The sequence below is a fragment of the Orbicella faveolata genome, unplaced genomic scaffold (assembly GCF_042242905.1).
Source record: "Orbicella faveolata isolate gen_17 unplaced genomic scaffold, um_ofav_v1 contig_14, whole genome shotgun sequence".
Taxonomy (NCBI): Eukaryota; Metazoa; Cnidaria; class Anthozoa; order Scleractinia; family Merulinidae; genus Orbicella; species Orbicella faveolata.
In genome coordinates, this window is record NW_028301541.1 from 23,251,825 (window position 1) to 23,278,682 (window position 26,858).

General features: G+C 39.9%; 2 protein-coding genes across 5 annotated transcripts in view; one reads left to right on the plus strand and one right to left on the minus strand.

Moving 5' to 3' along the window:
* Positions 1-14: 14 nt before the first annotated feature.
* Positions 15-6,075, plus strand: LOC110046114 (uncharacterized). The gene is made up of 6 exons (XM_020751786.2): positions 15-134; positions 204-325; positions 1,932-2,076; positions 2,698-2,801; positions 3,526-5,040; positions 5,625-6,075. Exons 1-6 carry the CDS (start codon positions 75-77, stop codon positions 5,899-5,901), a joined length of 2,223 nt encoding a protein of 740 aa, XP_020607445.1. The 5' UTR covers positions 15-74; the 3' UTR covers positions 5,902-6,075.
* A 386-nt stretch (positions 6,076-6,461) lies between these two features.
* Positions 6,462-26,858, minus strand: part of LOC110046113 (uncharacterized) — a 34,605-nt gene continuing 14,208 nt past the window's right edge. For 2 of the 4 annotated variants that reach the window (XM_020751781.2, XM_020751782.2), the window contains exons 2-16: positions 24,309-24,446; positions 18,509-18,527; positions 16,942-17,223; positions 16,119-16,487; positions 14,504-14,539; positions 13,226-14,109; positions 12,619-12,798; positions 11,746-11,880; positions 11,272-11,474; positions 10,468-10,579; positions 10,183-10,353; positions 9,868-10,002; positions 9,531-9,674; positions 8,957-9,154; positions 6,462-8,349 (exon numbers count right to left, since the gene is read on the minus strand). In XM_020751781.2, the coding sequence (XP_020607440.2) occupies positions 7,657-8,349; positions 8,957-9,154; positions 9,531-9,674; positions 9,868-10,002; positions 10,183-10,353; positions 10,468-10,579; positions 11,272-11,474; positions 11,746-11,880; positions 12,619-12,798; positions 13,226-14,109; positions 14,504-14,539; positions 16,119-16,487; positions 16,942-17,223; positions 18,509-18,527; positions 24,309-24,413 (3,666 nt within the window). In that variant the 5' untranslated portion in view covers positions 24,414-24,446 and the 3' untranslated portion in view covers positions 6,462-7,656. Of the gene's footprint in view, positions 8,350-8,956; positions 9,155-9,530; positions 9,675-9,867; positions 10,003-10,182; positions 10,354-10,467; positions 10,580-11,271; positions 11,475-11,745; positions 11,881-12,618; positions 12,799-13,225; positions 14,110-14,503; positions 14,540-16,118; positions 16,488-16,941; positions 17,224-18,508; positions 18,528-24,308; positions 24,614-26,858 lie in introns of those variants that run through there. The other 2 variants (XM_020751784.2, XM_089287178.1) reach the window with 2 other exon arrangements.

Below are 26,858 nucleotides of genomic sequence, written 5' to 3' on the forward strand. Positions count from 1 at the left end.
ATAGAAACTGATGCCTGCGCACAATTTCATTAACGTTCAAACTTGTCTTTATCGCGGGCTTATATCAAACCAATATGGCGGGTATTACAAAAGCAACGAAACACAGCGTTGTAGCAAAACTCGCTCTGCGGGAAGTAAGTAATATCTTCATGTGATAAAATTCTGTTTGTTTATATAATTAACCATGCTTTATTATTTGAAAGACAAGAGGGTCTTTGCAGCTGCATTCTCGTGGAAACCGAGCACGCCTTTTCAAGAAATGTCCGCAGCGGTTTTGCGTTCCATTGGAGAGTATATTAGATGTTGGTGGTGTCCTGAGAAGAGGGTAACACCTTGTACAATTGAATATTTATTTACTAGTTAGATAGTAAGTTTTTCTTTGCTGCCATGTCAGTAGCCAATAATTTCCAGCGCAGCACATCCCGTGTCGCTTCAGCTGGTTTCAGTTGGTTAGGGTAAGAAATTAACGGGCGATTTTAACTTTTGTATCTTAACTTTATAGTAGTAAGGACAAAAATGTATGCGTGTTTCACTTTGATTAAGCTTAGCACATATAATATAATACCCTTGCTTATAAATCTAGATAGAGACAAGTTCATGATTCTTGTAGTCACCGACAGCTTAACAAATTTTACTGGTTGTGGTATAGTATAGATTGCAAACAGCATTTCAAACCAACCATTTCAGTGTTGAGTTTCAATTTAACTCATTGACTCCCGTGCCACCCGTAACCGCCAATGACGAGCCTTGGCCTTTGTTCCACTTCTGACGTCATCACCTTTGACCAAACTGGACATCGTCTATGCTCAACTTCTGCAGGAGGAAAAGATCTTTCCATTGTACCCAGAGCAGAGTGATCAGCTCAATGGAGCCTGAAATATGCACAAAAATGCTCAAAAAGTTGAGTGAAAAACTCAGAGCAAAATTTCCTGCGACTACACGTGGCTACTCCATTGTAAAAATTGCCCGTCTCGATGATGCTTTCTCAGAATTTTTTGAACTGGAAGCAAGCCCAGTAGAAGGTCAATCACTGCAGCAAAAAGGAAAGAAAAGGAAAAAAAAGAAAGGCGAAAAAAAATTAAAAAATCGAAAAGCCTAAAGACATAGCTCGCTATCTCAAAATTTTGATTTCTCTACATGCCCAATCAAAAATGTTGTAAAACACGATGCTAGTGGAAAGAAAGGCATGCTGTCGTGTTGCAAATGCCTTTTTGAATAGATTGGAGCTACTTTGGCCCGTATCCAGCCTGAAAATCTCCAAAATGTCCAAAAAATGCGTCAATGGGTTAAAGAACTTCATAATATTCGCATGTGGTGGAAAAAATTAGCATGCGTCTTCTCTCCAGAGGCCACAGTCCTTTTCAGGGTTGCCATGGTCAGGGAAGGGGCAGGGAAAATTAAATTTTATTCAAGGTCAGGGAAAAGTCAGGGAGTTTTTTATCAGGTCAGGGGGTTACTAGTAAATCCCTGTTCAAAGTCAGTGAAAAGTGAGGGAATTTTATCTTAAAGTTGCGGCAAATTATTTTATTAGATGTTTTTGTATAGATAAGGCAATTTTGTTTTAAAAATTGTCTGAGCCATCCTTATTTTTGTTGATTCATGGCCAGAATAGTCATCCTGCAGGGTCAGTGAAAATTGCTTTACAGTGAGTGAAAAGTCAGGGATTTTTTTGTTCCGGTGGGTGGCAACCCTGCTTTTGATCCATACCAAGTCTTGGAAGAAGAGCAATCTCTGCCCAGTCCCAATACCACTCCAATCTGATTGGATTACAACACAATATGAGTACTCTGCATGCTCTGCGGAACTGGCCAGAGGGCATTATTCTTGGTGCTGCTGACCTAAAAAGGTCATGGGGTCTTCGAAAAGGAATAGCAATAAAGGCAGATATATGTTTGGTTGCTTAGCCTATAACATTCTGTTGTATTTCGTAGACATGTTATTTTGGGTTTTACCAAGAATGGCAGATACCTGATATCATACTGCCTTAAAATTGAAAACGATGACAGCTGTCCAATGCCTCGCTATGTTTACTCTCTTCATTGGTGGGAGTTTCATCAATGGAGGCCATTAGTTCAGGTTTGTAATGCATAGTTTACTCTGTATCTTTGTGAGACTATAACATTGAAAATTTTGGGCTAAAAGAGAAGCTCAGATGGCTTAGAGCAGAGTGTTCAATATTTACCAAAGCATTCCCACAAGTTTTCAGCAAAATCTAGCACAGAGAAGACTGAGTAAGGTCGGTCTGGATGAGAAAAACATTGTACGGGTTCCTTCATTTATTGTCAATTGATCAAGTACACAATTATATGACCTTTGGGAATATTTTCCTGACTGGTTTCTTCACTAAGTTCATAGATAGAAAGTGTGTTTTGACAAGTACAAAGTCAAAATCAATGCTGAGCTCTAATGTAGGGCAGGGAAAAGGGCTTCCCTCTCATTGCTGAAATTTTGAATGTGAAGCCCAAAAGTTCCAAAAATATCATCCTTCCCCTCCCCATGGTTTAAGGCAATAAAGCAAAACAATGCCTATCTTCACTCCCCTCCCCCACCCCACACTTTCAAGCAAAAAGGGACCATTTTCAGCCCCTCCACCCTACCTCCACGTGAAGTGAGCGAGACAGTAAGTTATGGTGTAATTTGAATTGTCAGTCCCATAGCAGTTTTAACTGATGTTTGAATGAAATTTGTCTCTATAAGGTGTTTACTGTTGCATTGTTTGATGAAGAAGAGATACACGAAGATCTGCATTTACTGATTGCTGAGAGCCCAGATGAGTCACAGACAGTGGTCTACGGTGAAGTGTACGAAAAATTTGCTGTTATCTCTGATGTCTGCAGTGCTTGTACACAACTGTACATTCATGTGCCATTTTTAGTAGAATAAATTTATGATGGGTTCAGGAGCCTAGATGCAAGCTCAAAAAATGTTCAAAAATGTTGCTTAAAGTGGTCAAAATTATGCGCTTGGCTACACGTACATGTAGTCTTGGAACACTTTGTACTTTTACCAACATATGGTCTTTTTGTCCTCCTTGCCTTCCCCACCCCAACACAATTTTGATATTGATTCAGTAGACCCACTATTCCAACATTGTTTTGGGGAGGGGAGAGGGGTTTCAGCAAATTAAATAATGACTTCCCACTACAAAATAACGTGTCACCAGTTGGCATTTTGTCAAGTGTCCCAAGGACTTCTGGCCAGGATTGTAGTTCACATGCATGCCACTTAAACTGAAAGAAACAAATATATCAACTTTACATAATAGGCCTAAAAATCCCGACTGGCAGAAAGCAGACTAGTTGACTATTCACAAGCACAACTGAGAAGTTGAACTAGGGTCTACTGAGAAACAACTCCAGCTGAGTGGTCAGAGCAGAACTTGAACCTGCGACCTCTGGATTTCAAGTCTGGCGCCCTAACCACTCAACCGCACTGCTGCCACATTTTCTGACCATTGTCACCATTTTGGATTCTTTCTTACTCTAGGGAGCAATTAATATCTCATGTTATATTTTGTTCTCACAGACGTTCTGTAAAAGAAGACCACAGCCATCAGTGTTATGTCACGGTTTGTGCCACCCCCTCACCACACCCATGTCCCCTTTGCAAGTACACAGCCCTTGGTGGAATAACAGAGAGGTGTTTGAAACACTCTTTTGTGGTACATTTTAAGTATGACCTTTTGCCTCCTTTTCCAATATTTAACCCCTCAACAAATCTGAAAATGGATGATACAGTTCTCTTCAATACTGGGGACTTCCTGATGGCATTAAGGATCTTAACCATTGAGAACACAAACAACAAGTTTTCTGAAGTTCTCAAGAGTTTATATCCAGATACAGAAGACAAGGCATCAAAGAAGTCTTGCTGCTTTGTTGACAACAAACAGGATTCAGGTGGTGTGACTGGTAAAGGTGACATTCCATGTCAGTGTGCTGCCATAGGAGTTTTAGAAAGACCTGCATTATCTCCTGAAGGGATTGATGTCAAATCTTGTGGAAAGGTTGATGGCATTGCCAGCTCTGAAGCTGATGCTAACCAAGACTCCAGCTTAGGCAACAAAGCTAAGAGTATGCAGTCTGCATGCTCCTTGCACAAACATGCTGATCGTCACACAATTATCTCAGGCTTTGTTGATGTCCTTAACCAAATCCGTGGAGAACAGTGGCATGGAAAAATTAATGTAAACAAAGAAGAGTGTCTTCCACCTGCTATGAATACTGGAAGCCAAAGAGAATGCCGAGATTCCACAGGAAATCACGATTGCAACTCAACTAAGGAATGCGATGAAAGAGGAAATTTGGAAAAGTTTGATGTCAATATTGATCATCACCCTTCTGACTTAGCTCAAACCTCCAAAAGTGCATTGAATTCTTGCAGTGATCTGCATAATGCAGGAAATAGTGCACACATTAATGTCTCTGAAGATGACCCCAACATTCTTCAAAATGGTGCAGAGCAATCAGCTCGTAACAAGTTTCAAGAATCTGACCACAGTAGATGTGATTTGGATTTCCCTGACAAGGTGTCACATATTTGTAGCTCTTGTGGCTGCGCTGTATCTGGGCCGGTTTTAAACAACAACAACTTGACTTCGTCAGTTTTCAAGGTCTACATAGAAAGCAGCAATGATCCTGACTACCATGAGCTCCCTGATCTAACAGGTGAATTTGACATGTTTGATGGATCACTGCCACTCACTGTAAAAACATGCCATGGCAGCAGCCTGAAGCAAGTTTTCAAACTTAACGAAAGCAACCCAAATACATCCGCAAACTCATGCCTTGAAGAAAATCTTGGAAGTAAAATGCTACATGCATTAGCTGTTCAGCAAGTTACACTTGATTTAGAGCAGTGTATCAATGAGTTGATTCTATCGCATGAAGGTCTCCAGCACAGCTACAAGTCACTTAAGGACTATGATGTTCAAGTAGTGGGTGTGTGTCCAGACAGTGGTGAAGTTATCACCATGGCCAGACTTCTGGTCTACACTCGTACCAGGCAGCCATCTGAAAGCTTTGGTTTACCTGTTAGTCCGAGGTTTGTAATCATGATGTTTGCTTTATTTTGGTTTTATACTTGCTGTTTTTCTGTTTCTCTGTTTCTTTGTTTCTCTTTATGTCTTATGCTACAGCACAGGCAGAAAAGTGTACCAAAATGGACGCGGAAAGCGCGTTGGCAACAAACGCGTTGACGCGTTAGCGTTTTTCAAACGTTGCGCCAAAAATGCGTATGGTCTTTATATCATTATTTTGTACAAACTACAATGTTGAACAAAAGTCTTTGGGACACTTACGTAATGCAACGAATTATCTGTTTACAAATGAAGTTTGAAAACCACTGTTATCCTTTCAAAAGCACGTTGCTGCCCCCCCCCCCCCCCCTCCCTTCCCCACCCAATACAATGTTGAAACTCAGGAGAAAATACAGGTACTCGTTTTCAACTTTGTATGTTGGTGGTGGGAGAGGTTAGGCAGGTGAAGTTGTATTCACGTCTGGCATGTGTGCAAAAGCGCCAAAAGTGCAAGACTTTTGTCCATGATTGTTGCTCAAACTCGCTGCATTTAAAGTTTTAATAGTGTCTTGATAACATAACAGTGTGATTTTTCTCCTTTTCATTTCAGCCCAGTTTTGCAGTGTACAGGGTTCATATTTTCCTGGCATGTCCGGAGTGGCCTGGTGAGAATTCTTCAAGTTCTGGATTTGGAAAACTATCCTGAGCGAACTCGTTACTCCAAGTTTAACATGGCTGCTAAAGAAGCCAGTCAACTCCGTGCCAAATTTTCCATTCCCCAAAGTATTTCTTCATTTGTACAGGCGTTTTCTAATCACACTGTTTTCACTGGAAAATCACTGAAATACCTAAGGCATCCATTTCTGCCACTTGTTATAGTTCTGTAAAACCTTTGTATCCTATACTGCTTTGCATGTGTTTCACTTGAGATGATGAGGATCGTGTTTCTCATCAACTGCCCAGTTGAATTGGCTATAAAAGGGCTATGAGAAATTACTAGTTGATCTACACACCAAATATGATTTAAAATTGACAATAAACATGTTTGAAATAGGATCTTATATATTTTGTTTCGATTTCATTTTATACGAGTGGTGGTGTAAACCGCATATTTAGTGACTGACTATTTGTACTTGAGGGAGGCTGGGGAAGGTGTATGGGCAGTTAATCAAAAAAATATCATACGGTGAATTGAAAACTGGGTTGCTGGCTGTAAAGTGAGGGCTACAAAAAGTAGAAGGGCAGAAAAATATGTAAAACAAAAGCCGCAAGGAACGACATTTCGAGAGAGCCATGTTGAAAATTCTTGCACGAATTAACGGTCAACGAACGAAATCTGACAACAATTCACATTGAAAGTACGGACCAATTTCGCGCGAAAAAGGCCAACCTGATTTCTGGGAATAGCGTAATCAAACGTTAAACAAGATACTTTCAGAGTCAGATCTACAGATTTCTTCTCAAGTTACTTTATTTGGCTTTGTATATGTTCAAACAAAACATGACCTAACACATATCGTAGGTGCTACGTACAATCTTCCCTCTGGAAATTCCTTGTTTATAATTAAATATCATATACATGAAGTGGTAAACTGTTTGAAACCACTGCGGGGTTAGGTTTTGTCACTAATCACTGAAGCTTTGGAAGTTTCTGACAAGTCATTCTCCTCTTCTGTACAGTGTTTGACAAAAGCCTAATCCTTTGGACGCTTAATTAGAAAGAAGACGAGATGTCCACAGTTCTACATAAAGCAGTAAACTGTTAAGCAGGCTTTAGTTCAGTTATTACTGATTGTGAATGTTTGGAATCTCCCATTCTCACTCGCTGAGAATCTAAATCCTAAAACCTTGTTAACAAAAAAAGGGAAAGTGTTTATCTCATCTTCAATTTACAACTTTAAAAGGAACTTCAATAAAAATCAGCTAAGCTTATCAGCTAATTTCCTCTTCGGTGAGGAGAGTTAGGACTGAGTTCTAATTTAAAACCGAAGAATAAGCAAGGGCCGCAACATATTTGGCTCCCTTTAGTAAATGTCAATAATTTCCAATACCAATTTGATTAATTTTTGGGCCTGCTTTATAATGTCAACCTTTTAGCTGATCAATTCAAATTGCAGAAATTCCTCTCTCTGATAACAATACCTTACAATATCCCTTAGTACATTCAAATTCATGATATTTGTAACTATCCGAAGAACTAAGAACTTGAATGTCTAAACTACACATGATACTCGTACATTTAGCACCGACATAATTGTCAGCATAATTGGTTTCCCTCTACAAACCATTCTGCCCTAAAGTGTAGTACAGTTAAACTTTGCCTTGAAGTTCTTTTCTTAACATTGTATGGCTTGAAAGAAATGAATGGGAAGATTTTTCCCTCACAACTAAGGTTAGCAAAATGACCAAGTTTTCGTAGCTACGACACTTTCGCTCGTTTAGCTATAAAGTAACATCGGGAGATTATTCCAAACTTTACACGACTGAAAAAAACGATTTACTTTACATCTAAACCTATTGTTGTTCTCGACCATTTATTGGCCACTATCAGTGGCTACGGATCGTAGGATCTTTAATTTACACATCATGAAACATTGATTCCTGTCAGAAACTGTTTGTCATAATGCACGCCATTGTCAATACTACTGCCTGGGCCTGTTGTCAGGGTGACGGGATTTTGATTTGGACTGGGGCTGGGTCTTTTGGTACCAGTCCATCGCGTACTTTGCGATCTCTGAGGATAATTTCACGAATTCGTTAAAATCCATCCTTAGCCCGTCAAGCCTCTGTCTTTGTCCAAATATTGTGACTTCTAAAACAGTGTCCAAATAAAGCTGCTCCAGGTTGGCCGAAGTAACATTTGTCTTGAACGAAATCGCGTGAATTTGAAACAAATCGCTGTACATAAACTGCTCGGCTTGCTTGACCCATCGCAACCCTCGCTCCAGCTCTCTCTGAGAATTGGCTGCAGCCTCGTGAGCTGCGCATGTCTTGTTCAGTTTTGAACTGATAAATCTGCAAACATTGTGGGGTGCGGTCTCGGTTGCCAGGCAACGATCCAGAACAAGCTGGTGACAGATGTCCATGGTCGATCTCGTTCGTTTTGTATCTCGTTTCCTTTCAGAAGTGTTTGTGGATGGTTTTAGCGCCCTGTCTGTGTCAAAGTTTGAGAGAGAACTTGCACACGCTCCATGGCTCATGCAGCTAGAACATTCACGTTTGATCGTTTTCACGCATTCTCTTCTGAGACGCTGGACTTCTCCCTTGGCTGATTTCAGTTTTGACATTTCCGACTCTAGCATAAACACCACTTGCTTTGAGGCGAGACGAGTTAACTGTGGAAAGATTGAATCAGCACTTTAACATTTTGCAAGCGCAAGAAAATGAGATCAGTTTCGTACTCTCGGTATTGGACTGGTACTAGCTTGCAATGGAGGTTAATGCGGGCAATCTGTTTAAATGCAAATCACATGACGCTGTTTTTAATGATATTCCCGCGCATGGTCTATTGATAACATATGTATCAAAGTTAGTTTTAAACGTCATTATAAAGTCAATCTTCCAAACAGGACTGCTTATTTGCACCTTACTGAGCAAACCTCGCTCACACAAGAACTGTTCTTGTTGGACCAAACGATGGTCTAGAATTTTACAATCGCTCTTCTTTTTATTTAACCTTATTTTTGTATGTAATTACGTGATTTCGCAGTACATGCAGTTTGGAATTAGTAAATAAGCATAAGTAAAGTTTTTAAAGACTAACACAAGGGATGCGAGCGCATTTTTCCAGTCTGAAAAGATGAAAATAAAATTGCTTTACTTTGGCAAATGTGAATTTAAATTGCTTGATTCTCGCGAAGGGGTACTTGCAAAACGAAATCCTAAAACAGTCTTTGAAAGAAACGATTGAAAATGGAGCTTAATGAAGAAATGACTTCTTACCTTAGATAAACCATTGTCAAAGACAACCGTAGCATTGAATTGAGTCTCATTTCGATCCGAGCTGTAATTTGTGGTCACGTGAACATTGATTTTGAATGACTTGTTCACTTCAGTTGTTAGATACATTTGCAGAGAATCACTGGTGACGAGCATGCGCACTTCCTTGAATATTCCAAACAGCCGAGCGTAACCGTCGACCTGAAAAAGAACAAAAAAACTTGAGGAGAACATTCCAAAATTTTGGTGAAAGGAGATACTCAAAGTTTTTCACATGGTCCTTTCAGTCTCAAGTTATGAATTTTCCTTGCTGACTATCGATCGTCTGTCAGTGTTAATGGGAATTTCACTCCTACCCTTCACATATCGTTCTAGCCCTTTCATGAGAACATACGAACTCTCAATTAACTCTCAATTAACCTGCTCAGAGTGCATAATTATGCGGCCTCATGGTAATGAACTCAAACCTTGCAAAACCTGTGATGTCTACTTCCCATTAAGCACGACTCCGATGATAATTTCATCTCTTCACCTTATATCTGCAGTTTATACATCCCTGGAAAACATTTTTCTTTACCTTCACAAATGGGACTGGATCTATTCGAGCCTGCAGGAATACCTTGGGTGTCTCTTCAGGATCAGAACTTGGCAAAAACAACGGTGTGACGTCATCAAGGGTCGCCGGAGTCTCGTCTGACATGACTTTTGCGTCAATCAGAAACTGAAAATGGAAGAAAAGAAACTATGTATTTACCAAAAGTCATTTCTAAATGAAGAGCTCGGCTCAGAAGCTGAGGCGTAAGACGCGCAAGAACAAACACGCGTGTAGTCCTCCCGCACGCACACGCACGCAATCAAAACTAGCGCCTCAAAACTACCTCAATTTGAAAATTTTCACGTTGTGTGGAACAAACCTCTCTCGGTAGCAGTGAAATTGCACCAGTGGTTTCAATTCCCAAGACACTCATCTTGCCCTCTAATATGAAGCCCGGTTTAAGGTTTGGTCCGCCAAGAGAACGAAGGTCGTGTGCTCCTTTGGCGACAGAGATCTAATGCAGAGGGGGAAAGTCAATCAAAAGTACGTTTATAAAATTGTACACTGCATGGTATAGAGGAGGGTCGCACAGCGACCCACATAACGTCTTCTTCACCTAGAATAGTTATGCTACACCATGCTTGGAAGCAATTTTTTAGATATAATATCCCCAGTTACAGACTCGCTGATTTACCTGAAGGCCTTCAGGAAATCCTACGGTTGCCATAGCACCAGGCAGCTTGTGTTTAATGTTGCACACTTCAAGCAGCTTTTGTAAACTGACAGGAGCCAGCGAGCCATAGAAGAAATGGTCAGCGGACTCATCTGAGAAACCCAAGTACAGATGCCCAGTGACGCAATTTTTCTGTAAAAAGATACAGTGTAATTCAAATCAATGCGCAAAGAAAAGGTACAAAGAATTTCGCTGCCTTGACTGGGAAATTTTTCGTTGTTTTTTTCTTGTTAGCTTTGTACAAACCTTAATGGAGTTGTTTTCCCCACTAGGAGTTGCGTTGCAACCAGAACCCAACTTAAGGTCAGCTTCCCCTCTTATACTGCTCTTTTGTGATTGGTCAGTGGGCAGGGATAACCTAAGAGAAAAAAGAAAAATCATAAATTATTTGGGCTCTGAAAAAGGTTATTTACACTGAGACTTGGCCAGATTATCTAAAAAATAATAAAAGAGGAATGTCACAAGGAACTGCGTTCAAGCAATTGCATTAGATTAGTGGTCCCGATCGAAAACGGCATTTTCCAAGATAATGCGTAGAGGCTATTTAACAATTTACTAGAATTTATTAGAAAGTGTAAAGATTACAGCATCTCTTTAACTTTCTAGGAAATTTTTATGTGATAAGGTACGGAGTGATTAGTTAATTTTACTGTAATTTCAAGTCTGTTGGTATTTTTTTCTAGGGTTACCCCATACTTTCACATATCACTCTTATTATTTTAATTGTAAATAACGTAATTTGTGTTAATTGTAAATGATGTAATCTAACAGAAAAGAGCCACCTTGTGGATCTGTTAAGTAAACCATTATCATTATGATGATGATGATGATGACGATGATGATGATTATAATTATTAATATTTCCACCTTACGTAACGAGATTTATACTTCGCGATCCGATGCTGCGCTTCTGAAGATCGATGATCTTCTTTCTTGTGACTGTTTTCATGCTTCAAGTTGCCAAATTGAATAATTCTAAATCTTTCCTTTATTTGTGAGTGAGTGTGAGTGAGAACTTTATTAAAGTGTCAAAAACATTTCCGTTCTTACCCTAATCGCAGATTGTTCATAGCTAAGTACTCAATCCCAAAAGCGTTTCTCCAGACAGACTGGGTTCTAAAATCTCCCTGCAAGTGCGAAGAGCTCCCTTCGTATGTCAGCTGACCGCTAAACGGCACGCCGTCGGATTGCTGTCCGCTCTTGTAAAAGGAGCCGTCGATGGCAAAAGCTAGACTGGTGCCATTGATCTGCAACTTAATAATTAATATGGCCTTTGAATGAAAGTCAAACAAACCAATATTTGCATCTACAAAGTTTTAAAATAATGGATCAAAAATTTCAATCAGCTCTGAATCTATTTAATACTGGCCTTAGCGTTCATTATTAGAGCAAGAGAAGGCCTCGTTTCAGACGTTCACGCACCCCCCCCCCTCCCCCCACCCCTCTCCTCTCCCTTCATCTGTATCCACTCTGTGAGATTTCTAACTTCTTCTAAAACTGTTAAATAAGAAGAGATAACTGCACCTTCATTTTCATCTGCAATCTGTCAAATGATGTAACAGCTACATTAGAGAGGCGGTGAAAATGCCAGTCGAGTGTGACGTGTTCCCAATTGGTCGACGCCTTCAATGTGTAATCACTTCCACGGCCAAAAATAGTCTAAACGGGAAAAGGATCCAAAGGAAAGTGAATAAAAAGCAAAAAAGAAACCTTTGTCTTCATGCCTTGAGGCTTATAAGGCCGTCGTTGATGACGACGAAGGAGTATTCTTCCCTATATGAATGGTATACCTGTGCTTCCTACGTCATCACGATGTCCTAAGTTCTAGCAATTCACGCACGCATTTTTTTGACGCTCATTGAGGGTAAAACTGTCTTGCCTGAATCTACAACAAAACGACCACCTTATTCATTAGTCATAGCTGTGAACCTTGGTTTCTCATTGGAAGTTAAGCAAGCCAGCTATTGCTCTGCGGCATCTCAATAAGTGTTTCTACGAAAAATGGTCAAAGACAGTTTTTTAGTCTTAATTTGCACTTATATGTTAAATAAATTTCATAACCTGCTAGTCTGCAAACACCGGTTGACTTATGTTGATTTTGTCACACCTCAACACAGAGGAATGCTCTGTAAAGCTACGCGAACCAAACATCAGTGCAAAAACATGAGGAAAAAGTATGTGGCACCCCCTGTGAAGCAACGAGGTTCACGAACTTGCACCAGTGAGTTATGCCAGTTTTAAACTGTTTTCCAGTTTCTAGAACCCTCTCAGTGCTAGCCTGAGATGTTTAATGCTTGACACCTTTAAGTGACAATTTGATGAAGGAATGATCTTTGAACGTAACATGTCATTAATTTGAGCAGCAAGAAAAATGATATAAATATTTAGTCGGCTAACCTGGAAAAGCTGACAGACTTGACTGCTGTTGTGTGTTTCCACAGGAACTGTTGCTCTCGTTACCAGGCTTAAACCTAGAGGAACTGTGTCTTGAAACGCTAAAGACAGCGGCTGCTGTTGAAATCTGCGATACGGTGTCTTGCTGAGGTCCAGAGCATGCGCAGATAGTATTATTCCAACCTAGCAGATTAAAAAAAACAACCTGGTCGATAAACAGAGCTACAGAATAATTCTTGGAATGACAGGAGCTAGTTTTGTTGTAACTATAATATGCATTACTTGCAGTGACCATCCCTCGCTAATGATTTTTTACTATCGTCATGAGACTGGAGTGGTTTTCACTTGAGTGTCGAAAAGTAATTGGTTTTGCATTGCTCTATGATTGGGTAATAAAAGCTCGCTCCACTTTTCAGCCAATCAGAAGTAAAACCAAAACCAAGCGTGTCTCGCCCGCACAGGTTATCCCGCGTTTTGCGTCAGTTGCATTCATTTACTTCAGTTTTGATTGGGTCATACGATTTCCTGCGTCCTTTGTGATTGGCTAGAATGATTACTTTAGTGTGACACTCAATTGAAAACCGCTGTAACGAGCAAGACATCTACTTACACTGGATCCATCGGGAGAGTGTTTCGTAATGTCCAAAAAAGGAAAGGTCCGTCCCGGAAACAACAGCTCCAGTGCTTGGTTTATAGTCACGTGAGTGCTTGTGATTCCCACCAATAGCACGTCATGTGGATGCAATTTCCCGCCAAAAAACTCAAGCTTGACAGGGAGGGCTCTGGGCCCGAAGTATGACTTCCCAGAAAATTTCACCATCAGGTCTTCGCTTATATAAGCCTCCATAGTTGGTTTCATCAGTCGAAGGACAAACAAATTTGTATTTTTGATGGCCTCAACTAACTTATTTGGTAGACTTCTTGACACGAATTCAACAGTTTCGGTGTTGCTTAGATCGAGAGGTGTTTCGGAGAAGCCGCTCAGCTTGATGGTTCCGTCGTAAAGTGTTTCCACTGTTAACCTGAAAGCTGTTTCACAAAGGTTGTATTCACCCTCTGCAATAAACGAACCGTGTCCAGACTGGAACCGGTAGTAAAATGTCACGTTACGAAGGGAAATTTTCTCGTGCACCTTATATTTAGCCGAAGTTCCGAGCGGAATCCATAGAGAGCTCACACTTGAATTTAACGTGGAGATTTTCAATCCGGGAACTGTCAGGTCGTGTGGCCGCTGGAAGTTGGGAAGGAGGGGGGTGCTGTAATAGATGTTCCATTCTCGCACCAGCTTACTCAAAGGGACAGCGGCTGAGAAACAGTACGTAGACAGTTCACTGGAATGTGAGGTTAAAAACATCCCACCATTTTGTAATTCCGACTTGACGTTCTTTACGAGCTGGAGGACCTCTTTGTTGTAAATTCTAAATTTCCTGTTTAATCGCTCGCTGCATATTGGATAGTTTCTTCTCATAGGCTTAATAACCGCTTGGGAAACATCTGTAAATTTAAGAAAGACACTTTTCAACGATAAATCAAATGTCTGCATAACCTGGCTGTGTTGAAGGTTTCAGAAAGTCGCGAGAAAAAGAGAAGGCGGCGGGCTACTAATGGTCAATAATTGTGTATGATCTTCGGCGTCGATCACGGGAAATTTTGGGAATTCCACGGGAAAACATGATCCGAAATCTTTGGAAATCGTCAAGAACTAAACCTCTTTATTACTTTGTTTATGCAGAAAACACAATAGGATAAGGATTACTCTCAGATTTGAAATTCCCCCTAACCCGTTCAGCTCAATATCCGAACATGTACAGGTAGAAGAGAAACTCTAAGCGCAAAGGTATAATAAACTATTCAAAATTGAGTGATTGGAACTTGTTTACTCACTTACCTACAGTGTCTTTCTGACATGAGTCCCTTCCTGGAACTGTTCCATTCCCATGAAAATAAAACGAGGATGAAAAATGTCAAGCGACAAACTCTATATGAATTCCATCGTTACACAATACATCGTTACAACACACATGTTTCGATTCCTTCTTAAAAGCGCAGAAGCTACGCTCGTGAAAGCTTTCACGCGCCTCTAGCGCTCCCGGAAAGAAGGCTGGCCTATACATAGTTTCGCCCGCCCGTGTCCCTCTTCTAAACCGGCGCTTGAAATCTCTTAATTTTTACAGGGAGATTGCTCCTATAAGTAAGGCATTATCTCGAATTGAAAGAAATAGCAACACTAAACAGTAAAATATGATTTCTAACTTTCCATCGGTGTACGATGCACAGTCTAAAAACTGAAAGCAGTTTGTAATACTTGGCGCCTTGGATAATAAAATTGTTGTTTGCAAACAAAACAGTCATTTGCGAGACTACGTATTTTAGCGCGTTAAATTAATTAATCGGCAGACATCTTCTTTTTAAAGATAATAAAAAGTATTAACAACAAGGTTTAGTATAAACGACGGGCTGTGAATGAGATTACATGAAAAGCCCACCCACGGAAAGATGTCGCGTTTCATTAATCTTTTCCGCTTGAAAAGCTATTTCACGTTGTTCAAAACTCTATCTAAATCCTCTTCACAGACACTTCGAAAACGCAAAGAAGCGACCGCCATTTTGTTTTAACGCCCACACTGCTAGTCTACTCACTATATCTACCACAGAATAGTTAGTGAGTAGCGTAGCCAATAAGAGAACGGCATTCGTGAAAGGACGCTGGTAGCCTAAACTAAATCTTGATAGAGACATAGAGAATATGTTTTCTGTTTTAAGCCTGGTCCTCAAATGCAACGCAAGCATGAGCATAATACAAGCACAAAAGAAGCTTATGCGCTGGTGAGGTCGGCCGAACATAAGCATAAGCATAAGAATGTCAAAACCTTCTTATGCTTATGCTTACGGTCAATGTTGTGTCCAGTGGGGACATGTTGGCATAAGCGTAAGCATAAGCATAAGCACAAACGAAAGACTTTCAGCCAATCAGCGAGCACTTTATGCTTATGTCAACCATGTCCTCACTGAACATAACACCGACATCAGCATAAGCATAAGCTTTAGCAGAAGGCCAAGGATCGTTTTCCGTCCAGTGTCAGTCCAAACGGAAGAGGTTGTAGTTATCATCCTTCAATTAATATTTTCACGGATCGGAGAAAGCCTCTCTATTTTTCGGCCTTACTGCCAAACACCAAAGTAATTCTACAGACTTTCAAAGCTTTCTTGATCTGTTAACGCACTTCTATTTAATAGTTTAAAAAATGCGTCGAGAAAGAAAGTAAAAATCGCAAAAACACCTGTTGTACCATGCTCTTGGCATGGCTGATCGGCGTTGAAAGCAAGATTTGAATCGAAGACTAGAGGATATAGCGATATCCTCGAAAATTTCCCAGTGTTAATTGCGCGGGTAACTTGTTTCAACCAATCAAATACATGAAAAAATCTTGGATGGATTTGAAACACTGGTATTTACCTTCATCACGATGGATATTGTAAAATGTTCAATGAAATCTACTCACTGGAACAATCTCTGGTCAGCCTAGCACAGTTTGGAATAATCTCTTCAGCTAAGGATGGGCCAAGTCGCTCTCTCAGCAAAGGGAATTCTTTCGAGCACGTCCTGCCTTGAAGTATCTCGCATTCATCTTTGCACAGTTGCATCGGTTTCACTTGGTTACTGCTCTGGCACGGTGGAAAAAGGTTGTAGCAGAGAGCTTTTAAAAGCGATTTCTTGCACGTTGGGTTGATGTAGTCTGTTAAAGTTGATGCCGCGAGAACGATGTTGTCTTCAGAATGTCGCTGTGTTGTTAGAGGTGAAATTAACACTCTAGTGTCTTTTAAGATGTAACTTGAGCAGACGCTCCCTGTGTACGGTTCACATGTCCCAACTGTAAACAGGTAAAGTAATTGAGAGGTATGTAAAAGAAAGTAAGAAACAAAAAAAGTTTAAGAGTGCTAGAGCAACGAAATGATGGACAAACAAAGAGTTCATTTCAGTGGATTGATTATTCTTAGAGTTTAATTCCAAATCCACAGTTGTGGGTCTTTCAAAATGCCTAGCTGAGTGAATCAGTCATACTATAATATCGTTAATAGGCCAAGTATTTTCGGTGTGTTTGTAATGAGATCTAACCAATCAAGAGCAAACATCCTATATTTTTAGCCAATCGGGTATCAGCGCACTTGACTTGGCGTACGTAAGTTTTTCCCGCGCTTGACACTGGTTGCAATTTGTATGTTATCTGCAAGCCAAACTGACCCAGGCTAGTGAAAATTCGTGGCGATTCTTGCGACAATTATGTGAAAAATTGTGCAACAAAATTGCGTAAAAACCAAACACACCTCTTACGTCCACTACTGCCTTTCCAGAAGTTCTGTGATGGTTCTTTGCCACGCAGTGATACATCCCAGAGTCTTGGATTGTCGAGTTCTTTATCCTCAGCTTGGACCCTGTGTCTGTGACTCTTATTCTGATTCGGTTATTCTTATCCGAGATCGGCTTGCCGTTCTTCTTCCATCTGATGCGAGGTTTAGGCTTGCCTGTTGCTGTACAGGTTAGCGACAGTCCTTTGCCTTCTCTGACAGTTTTATGTTTAGGTTCAATAAAAACTGATGGAGCAGTCCCTGTTGGAAGACAAACCCAAGTCTCTCCCTTCAATTAAAATATTTAATTCCAAAATTAAAATGATTCACCAGCTTGTGACAATGATCGCAAAATCAGATAATAAATTAAAAGCTCACAATATAAAATGGGGCAAGTACAAAGACAGTGAGACTGATATAGAATCTCGTGCTGTTGCTGCACTGTGCTAGTATCATATCTAAAAGTAGAAGAGAGTTAAGAGGACCTGAGGTGTGTGTGTATCTAAATGTATGATGTACATTTGTTTATGAATTATGTGTGTGTTTATCAAAAATTGAAGTGACTTCAAATCAATAAAAATTAATAAAATACAAAGAAAAAAAAGAAGGCAAACCCAAAGTAGGTATCAGCTACTCCTGTTAAGAGTATTTTTTTGCGTGCTGATGGAAAAGAGAATACAATAAAAAAAACACGGGTTTAAATGACTTTTATTTTACCATTGAAGTGTCAATGGTAAATTCCTTCCAAACCAAGTCTTGACCTAAGGTCGATTCGTGTCGTTTGCTCAAAAACCAAACCTCCTATTCTTTTGCCAGCTCTTAAGACTAGCTCTCAAGGGTTGAAAAACGTCGACAGATATAGTCTGATATTCATGCTTTTGTACGTGACCATACAAGTCATTGATCCACTGCTGTGTGCTACAAGAGATCTTTCACTGGTGACCTCGGCATTCAGTAAACCATGCATGAGCACGTTATAATTGGACTGAATTCGTATCATAAGTTGCACCGATTCAACTGTTTGATTTTAGTCTCGTCTTTTTTTTTCTTCTTGTCCTCACAGTAACAATATGTCTACAATAAATTAGACCTTCCTTGAATTGCAGATTTCTCACCAGGGCGGGGAGGAGAGATAAATATCGTAACTGGAACTTAGGCCCTTTACAGTCTGTTAAGAACGATATTTCGTGATTGAATTGGTTTTGGTGCGTGATGCAATGGAGTCTGATTTAACACAACGAGTCCAATTTTGGCAAAAAAGGTCTATTTTGTTCGGGAAAAATCTGAAACATGGCCAAACGAAGTATCATAACCTCTACTTTACCTGTCTTGGAAAATTCAGTTTGAAGATGGCGAAATTGCTATGGGAGCAAAGACTGTCGGTTTTTGAAAATGTCCGGTGGAAAAGGGATTCATACATTGAATACCTCGTGTGAGTGAAAAAAGCCAAATTCCAAACAATTTTACGACCCGCAAAATTGGATTTAAATAACAAACTTCCTATTACATTCGAGTTTATTTTTATAATGAGAACTGCATGACTTACCTGCTTCAGGTTGATCAGCCTGCAAAACGTAGGAAAAAAATATATTAATAGCCCATTCAAGTGGTATGCTTAGTAGTTACTTCTTGGTATTACACAAGAAAGCGCTGCATAACTATCTTATACCACGCCATAAAAAATACGGTGGCCAGCACACTCAAAGCAGTGTACAATGGGAAGCTTAGGTGTAATAACGTCGATAGTATACAACGGCTTTCCTGTATTCTGATTGGCTGTATTTTCTATGACATGGTATAAACGGGGTTAATAACTGGTTAAATTTTCAAAGGGTAAATTGTTCATGTTGACGTGGTTCAATTTTCTTCGGGACTATCTGACCGTCAACCAAATGAAACATATGAAACGAATACTTCAGAACATAGCTCATATGTAAATTGTTTGTGGACTGCCAAATCCCCATTTCGGTTATGTGATTATTTCAAGCAAAAGAGGTAATATTATATTCAGCGGTTTTTCATGCGGTACTATTTATGCCGTGTAAGATGGTTTGTACTAGCTAAATTTAAAGCCCAGGAATGTCTAGCTTTTGCTATTCCATTGGAAGCTGTTGAGCAGTAGCAGATTTTTTATGCTGTAGAGAGTGTTTGTAACTTTTCAACCCTAATGTGAGACCATTCAAATGAAAGCTATTGAGCAGTACTTTCTGACGCGGTACTGTTTATTATGCTGTACAAGCTGGTTCCAACTTTTAAGTCTGTTGATGAAACCCTAGTGTGGGGCCATTCTGTTGATAAAACCCTAGTGTGTGACGATTGAAATGAAAGCTATTGAGCAGTACTTTCATGTGGTACTGTTTATTATGCTGTACAAGGTGGTTCTAGCTTTTGAGTCTGTTGATAAAACCCTAGTGTGGGGCCATTCAAATGAAAGCTATTGAGCAGTACGTTTATGTGCTGCTGTTTATTTTGTTGTGAGGTGGTTAAGATCTGTTGACTAATCTCTCGGTGTGACCATTCAAATAACCGCTATGGAACAGTATTCCCATGTGTGGTATTCTTTGTTTAATGTACACGGATTGCTCTAACGTAGTCTCTAGACTATAGTTCGCAGTGTGACCACAGAGTAACAAGTTGTGCTATTTATTACGTTGTCGTTGAGGTGTGGTTCAACCCTTTTAAACTGTGCTCTTCATTTCTCAGCCGTTTAAATTTGGACTAGGATTGAGCGAATAAAAATATCGGCTGAACTCTGTCCAACTTACAAGTACTAGGATCAAACTCTGTTCATGACGATTTCCGTTCCTGTAGGTTAAATCTAAGCGTGCTTTTGTGTTTGTTTGAATTATCAGGCAGGGTTCTTGTCTCGGAGATAATTTCAGGGGGGTTGTTTGGATTTCGTTTCTAGTTTTCCGCTGTTTAAATTGTTTGGTAGGAAAGCGGGGGTGTTGTTTTATGACGAAGTGATATTAGCGCCTCCTTGCTGTGTTATCTGGCTTGCGAACGACAGCATTCAGGCGAGTGATGGAACTCGCCTCATCTGTTAAAAAAATAGTCGAGATTTCCATTAAATTGATGAAAATGCCATGTCCAAGACGACTCCTAGAGTTTTTTCCATGCCCTTTTATCATTAGAAGTGGAGATTGTCATCAGATGAGACAAAGGAAAATTTAGGGTCAGTTTGTGGTAATTATAGAACCTAGTTTGTTTTTGCTTCAGTGATTAAATCAGCTTCAACTGACTAAAAAATAACCTCGACATTTCCGTAGCAGACTTGATAGTTTGGGTAATCCACATATCGCTTATTTGTGCTATGCATTTTGAAGTCCAGTGATTCAACAAGACATATAAAGAGAGTGTGCAAGGCTTAGATGGTTTTATGGCAGATTCTTAAAGGGAGTTTCCCTTATCAACATGTGTCTGAGTTTACAATACACGATGAAATGTTAACAGGCCCTCTAACGGCATTTTCAATGTATACCCGTGAGATAAGAACAGGAATTACGTGACTTCCTTTGTCCAAACGGAAGGGCTCCCCTATTGTCTGTATGTAAAAGAAAATAAATAAAATAAGGTATTTGCATTAAAGCACACTTGCTACTTGTCTTGTGTACAATTAAATTGGTGATAAAAACGAGACTGCAGGAAATACTCTGAAGTCTCCATACAAGACTTATTTCCGGTCATCTTGGGGAATTTGCCATGTCACCCGTAATTACACGTGTGTGTGTATGCAAAACGTGTTCTTCAGTACATCAAGTCCTGCGCGGATGAAATTTGAGGGAAAGAAAAAACGTGTCCGGAAGTATAGGTTCTGTTAGGAATAGTGGGTTCTTCTCTTTAGCTCAGTCTTGATGATATCAGTCCTATTAAATAACCAATCAAAAACAATTCGAGCCATGATTGATCCGAGTCAATCAGTTGGTTAGCCTATCTTGTTTCTCCCGTAATTTCCGTAATGGCGATAATGACCAAGAAAACACTACATAATTTGGTTTAAATGATCCACCTCGCATAAATGCCGAGGGCGAAAATTAAGGAATGGGTCTGACAGAAAATAATTCACCAAAGAATTCGAAGATCTCTTCACAAACTGATCAAGGGTTGGATATTAATGAATTCCAGTTCGAGACTGCTTCTAAAATTCTCCTATGCCGTTGGGTACGGATAAAAGCAAAAGAGAAGTTTAACATTGAAACATGAAAGAGTAACAAAAAAATAAATAACGGGACAGAAACCCTAAACTCGTCAATGAAATGGTGTCATCGTTTGTATGTATACGTGCATTGACAAAGCGCGTCATGCAATGTCTCACCACAAATATTTCAGAACTCAATCCAGTGAATTGAAGCCTGCTGTGAAGGATATGGGAACTTCATATTCTTGTGTTTATTCTTCTATTTTAAGCAGTAGGGTTCCTTTGATATAGCTGCCATTTTACTGAGCTCAACATCTAATGCAAAAAGGTTCAATTTTGCAGCCTTTTCCGGCCCCAGCTTTGGTACACTAGATTGTTTAAGAAGGTTTTACAAGAAGTACAGACTAAACATTGTAAAACTACGGAAACGTCTCGTGTTCTGTTTGGCAGAAGTTACCTGTGTCGGCGACCTTGGCAGTTTAGAGTGGCAATTTACAATATTGTGGTGTAAAAATCTTTCTAAAATCGACTGTCAACACTATTCATCGTAAACAAATATACTGATACCCTGGATTGGCATGCCAGCAGAGTCATGGAATGTTGAGTTAGTCACAAACTTATTTACCTCCTAGATATGTCGATATCGTTTTCTACCCTGTGGCGATTGAGTTCCAACATGGGTATGAAACAAATTCTTCCCATCCCAGAAACAAAGGGCGACGTCATTTCTTCCGTCAAACAAAGAGTATCTAGCACTTTTAACACAGATTACTCTTGATAAATGATGTCGACCCGTTTTCTTTAAGTGCTTGAAAATTTCAGTAACTTATTACCTCTGAATTTGTGATGTGGTCTTTGAGATTGGAAAGAAACGACTTCGAACGTTACGTACAAATGACGATATCTGCGACCTGCATTTTTCGAGAAGAAAGACTACCCGATCGAGAAATTCGTCTTGCTAAATAGTATTTCCCAGGAGATCGAGACCCAACGGTAAAAAATATGAAAGTTATCAAACGCCATTGACGGTTACTTGGAGTGTTCGCAGCCGCTGCACGGTTATTGTGGGGTCTTTAACTGATAACCATCTCTTGCATTGTGACTGACCTTAATTCTGATTCGTTGAAAACGCATTATTCAAGGCTGGCTCGTGACCTCAAAGCGTTCCACTGTTTCACTTAAACCTCTTAGTTTGAATTCTCAAGTTATCCTCTGGCAGAAGATTATTTCAGATCGAATCAGTAGTGACAGCATTAACAAGAAAGCGACCTCTGTCGCTGACCTAATAACTTGCCATATTTCCTTATATTGTAGCTCGGTTGATATGGACGTAATATTTCAGTCGAGCTGTTTTAGATTCTCAGTTTAAATCTCAGTGTTTTACTCGTCAGCTGAGCCGCCATAGATTTCTTGGACGTGTTTTACACGTTAAATGCAGAGTTTTCTTGTGTTGGGGTCCCAGACATATCAGCTCTACTGATGTCAAGTAGCGACTTTCAAAAGAATCCAGGAGTGGGTGACCCGCACATAAAATATATCTACCTCTGTGTCAATCAATTTACATGTCATAACCATCGTGTCATAAGCTTTTGTTTCCTTGAAAAGAACTTGACATCATTCGCACTAGCACATGGAGAGAACAAGCCCTGTGCAATAGAGAAAGCGTGAATTGTTTCCGCGATGGGAGAGAAGCAGATATCCTATCAGAGTGTACGATCTAAAATAAGACCAAAATAACACCAACCCATACCAGGCAACCCATTATTTCAGCTTACAGTGGCAAGAATGGTTTGACATGGGAAACGGGGAGATGAAAAATGAAGCACTCCGCTGCGTGGTCCAGAGGCTATTTGATACGTGCTCTGTTCCTATGGACTGGCATGGTTAGACATCTTGTTATCTTTTGTTAGCGGGAGGAGCAAATGATGAACAGGCTCTTCAGTTTATAAACAATTCTTCACTCCTTACTCTCTTGTACAAGTTATTTTAGCAGTTCAAAGCCTCAATTATAAACATTAGTCAGTGCTGTTATAGAGTAGAAAATAGCATCGCTCCACCGTAAGTCAAACACTGGGTCACGCCTGTATGATTTAGGTACTGATAAAGTCATTTGTATTAATTCCCAAACGAGATTCACACATATGGTTTCCATTAAACGCTAAAATGTTCGTTTTGTTGGGCATGTGTCGCTAAAAAACTCCCTACCACGAACTAAAATACCAGTTTTAGAGACATCTGCGGTAATGTGCTGAGTTCCGGACAAAATTGCGATCATTGCAGTAAAATCTGCTATTAATGTACTCGGCAATTTGAAAACAATGCGAGTATTTTCACGCCAAAGAGGATTTCGCAAAGTCCCTTCGTAAACATTGCAATTGTATTGTTTTATTTCCTTATTCTACGTCATACGGTGCAAATTGTTTTCAGTAAAATGAAATCCAAAGAGCAAATCTAACAAGAGAACTTAATTGAATGGTCCCAGAGATTGCATTCCATCCAAATGAGCGTCTTTTTTGCTCCAGAAAAAGAAGGAATCGCTAATCTGCTGTTAAAATCTCGGAGAATGTATTTCTTCTCAAAAGAACAGAGTTCAATAGATTGATTACAAAATAAACGAGAAGCAAATTTCCATTTGCTGCCCAAAAAAACTTTTGTTTGGCAAGAGGTGTTTAGATGGATCACCCAGAGGACCACAACTCGAAAGCTGATCAAGGTTTTCTTATTCCTTTTAATAATAAATAAAAGGAGATAACATTGAAATCGCTTGACTGTCGTTGATTAAAAAACGTGCAAGGTCAGTTTGCCAAAGCACTTTTAGCAACACTTGAAAACGTTACGGTAAGTGGAATGTGGCCTGCCCGAGTCTCGGCCACAATTAAGCACGTGACGAATGCAAGAGATCTACGGCGATTATCCCAGTAAATGCCAAGTAATTCTTGAGTCCGTCCGTCAGAATCTTTATAATTATTTTAATTGAGTTAGCGCCTCTTGAAAATGTTTTTTACTTGGCAGATTTCAGTGCAAAGGAAGATATATTTCGTTCGTTGATAAGTGTTTGCGTGCAAATAGAGGCGAAGGTATGTTACGGTGCCAACGTTTGGCAATACTGGCGGCGTTCTTGCGAGAAACTCGCCTTTTAAACCTTTTTAATAAAAAAGCTACACACTGCGACACTCTTTAATCTCTCGGAAAAGGAAAAAACACTTACCTTTTGAAAAGTCTTGCCTTCTGTTAGTCTAAAAATGCCTTCGGCGTCGAGCATCAAGAAGGCAACCAATAGGCACATTTGGCGAAGAATCCGCTCTGCCTTCATGATGCCTTGAGGATCTGCTCTCACTTCTCAATTCTAAAAAATGAATTGTATTGACTTAATATGTGAGACGAAGTACAATCTTGCACTCCGAGAGGGCGCGCGCGAACGACTGAACTCCGATATGCCGTCAGGACGGTTGAGCGCTCTGATCTGCTTTAGCTGAATGCCACCTGGCGAATGTGGCCTGATGAATTGAGAGATCGTGTTTACCTATGCGTGGTAGACCACACAAGGAGGTGACAGGCGTTTTAATGACACACCCCTTGGATTAATCAACTTGAAATGATCGACTGGGAAGACAGAAAACTAAAACGCAATTCAAAAAAACAGCTTGGTGTCAAGCAGACGAGACGACTCATATTTGCTGCGTTATTATATGTCTGTGTGGCAAATTGGTCTAACACGACCATAACGATGTTCTTTTCGAAGTTTCCCGTAACAAAATATTGTCTTTCCATACATGCGGTGTCAAGAACAGATAATGACCACAACTAGAGCTCGTTTTAGATTTTAGACAAAATTATCACGTTAACTGGGCCTTTATGGTTTTAGTTACCGAATTGTAGGGTAACTCGGTCTGAAAATTGTTAGTTTATTTTGCTGCCCCTTGATTTGACATAAACTCTTGGACACGCGTTTTTGTTAGTATTGTTTTAGTATGTATACTCCACTAGATGACTTCCGACAACCCCAAGCATCTGTTTAGGGAATTATTTCACGTCAGAGGAAGTTTCGAACGTAACAAGATTTTTGCATACTGGCAAGGTCTCAAAGCTGGCAATGAGGCTGGTGCAGATAACATTTGACCGCATGAGCTCTCAATGAGAGTCTTTTTCCGTGAGAAACGCGTCGACACAAAAAACCCGTCGTGAGAATCCAGACCCGCAATTAACGCCGCAACGGCCTTATCTTTTGATCTCGTCAATTAGAGTTTATCTTGACTAAAATCTAGTGTATATTCTCATTACATTTAATTGCAAAGTGTGGGAAAAACCGAACCACCGCGAGACTGCGTCTAACACTTCCCAGGCTATGCAGGGATTTACAGTGAGGGGCGATTGAAGAATGTTACATTCATGAATGCAAAGTGTCTGCAAGGTCACTGTTCCTCGTTGGGGACGCCGAACGCTCTGAGCAAGTAGACAGCACATCTCTCATTGGAAGCATATTAGCGAAAAATGTTTTTCTAAAGAAATGAATAGCTTTGATTGTTATCGCTTAGAGTTTCTCGGTATGTGCCAGCGTAGTAGCTCCAATTAGACACACAAAGGTTGCCAAAATCTTCAAGCAATGCTCTTAGATGTCACTCTTCAGCATTATTCGCAGGGCGCCTCGTAGGCGACCTGCTTGAGATACATTTTAGGCTTTAATTGAAATATTATTGCATGCAATTCACTGAGCTGTCGTCACTCTTGGTTTTGTTAGTGAAGAAAAGAACAAGCTTCGACTCGATCCCGCAGTTGATGCTTTACACGCAAACCAGATTGCAGCATAAGCATAAGTGTTCCCTACAGCACTGGTCTGGCTTCTGGGCGTACAAAAACAATTCCTTCACATAGGTACGGAACAAGATGCGTGAATCAGCCTAAAAATAAGACAAATCTTGACAAACCCCCAAGAAAATGATTGACAGAGCTGACAAATGCCTTTCAAAATGGGACAAATTTCAAACAAGGTTTGACAGTTTCGTGGTGAGTTGGAATTTTAAGTTCTAATTGTTCTTGCTGGGAAATATTTCCCGGACATTTATACCCTAAGGCTGAGTCTCTATCACCATCGTTTTTAAGTGTTTCCTTTTTGAAGACTCAAAACAGCTTTCTTTTCTTAAATGCATTTTCTCCAAAAACCCTAATCCTTTAATTTTATTGTAAAACCAGTTTATGTTGTCCTCATGAAAAACCATTTCCTTAGATGATTTTTTCGCCCCTAATCCTGTTTCTATGTTCAAAGTCCTGTTATTTCCGGTGATGATCTATTTTGATCTACTATAGAGAAAAGTGAATTCTTTGAACAGAGAGAGGCATTCACAGCAAAAGAGAAAAACAACAAATACCTAACCTCTGGTCACTGTCATCGGTTAATGATCCATTTTTTACTAATGTACTCTAGAGAGAAGTGAACTCTTTGAACTGATAGAAACATTAAACTACAAGAAATTAAATGAGAAAAACAACAAATACCTATTCTTTGTTCACTATCATCCGTGATCTATTTTTGACCAGTACTAATAAGAGAGAAATGAATTCTTTGAACAGAGAGAGATATTTACTGCCAGAAATGAGAAGTGCCTATCCTCTGGTCACTATCATTGATCTTTGTTTGACTACAGAGAGAAGTGAGTTGTTCGATCCTGGAGAGACATCTAACCACAAAAAAATAGAAAAACAACAAATGCCTATTGTTTGGTCACTGTTTGTTTGTTTCAACGAGCGTTAGCACTAAGTG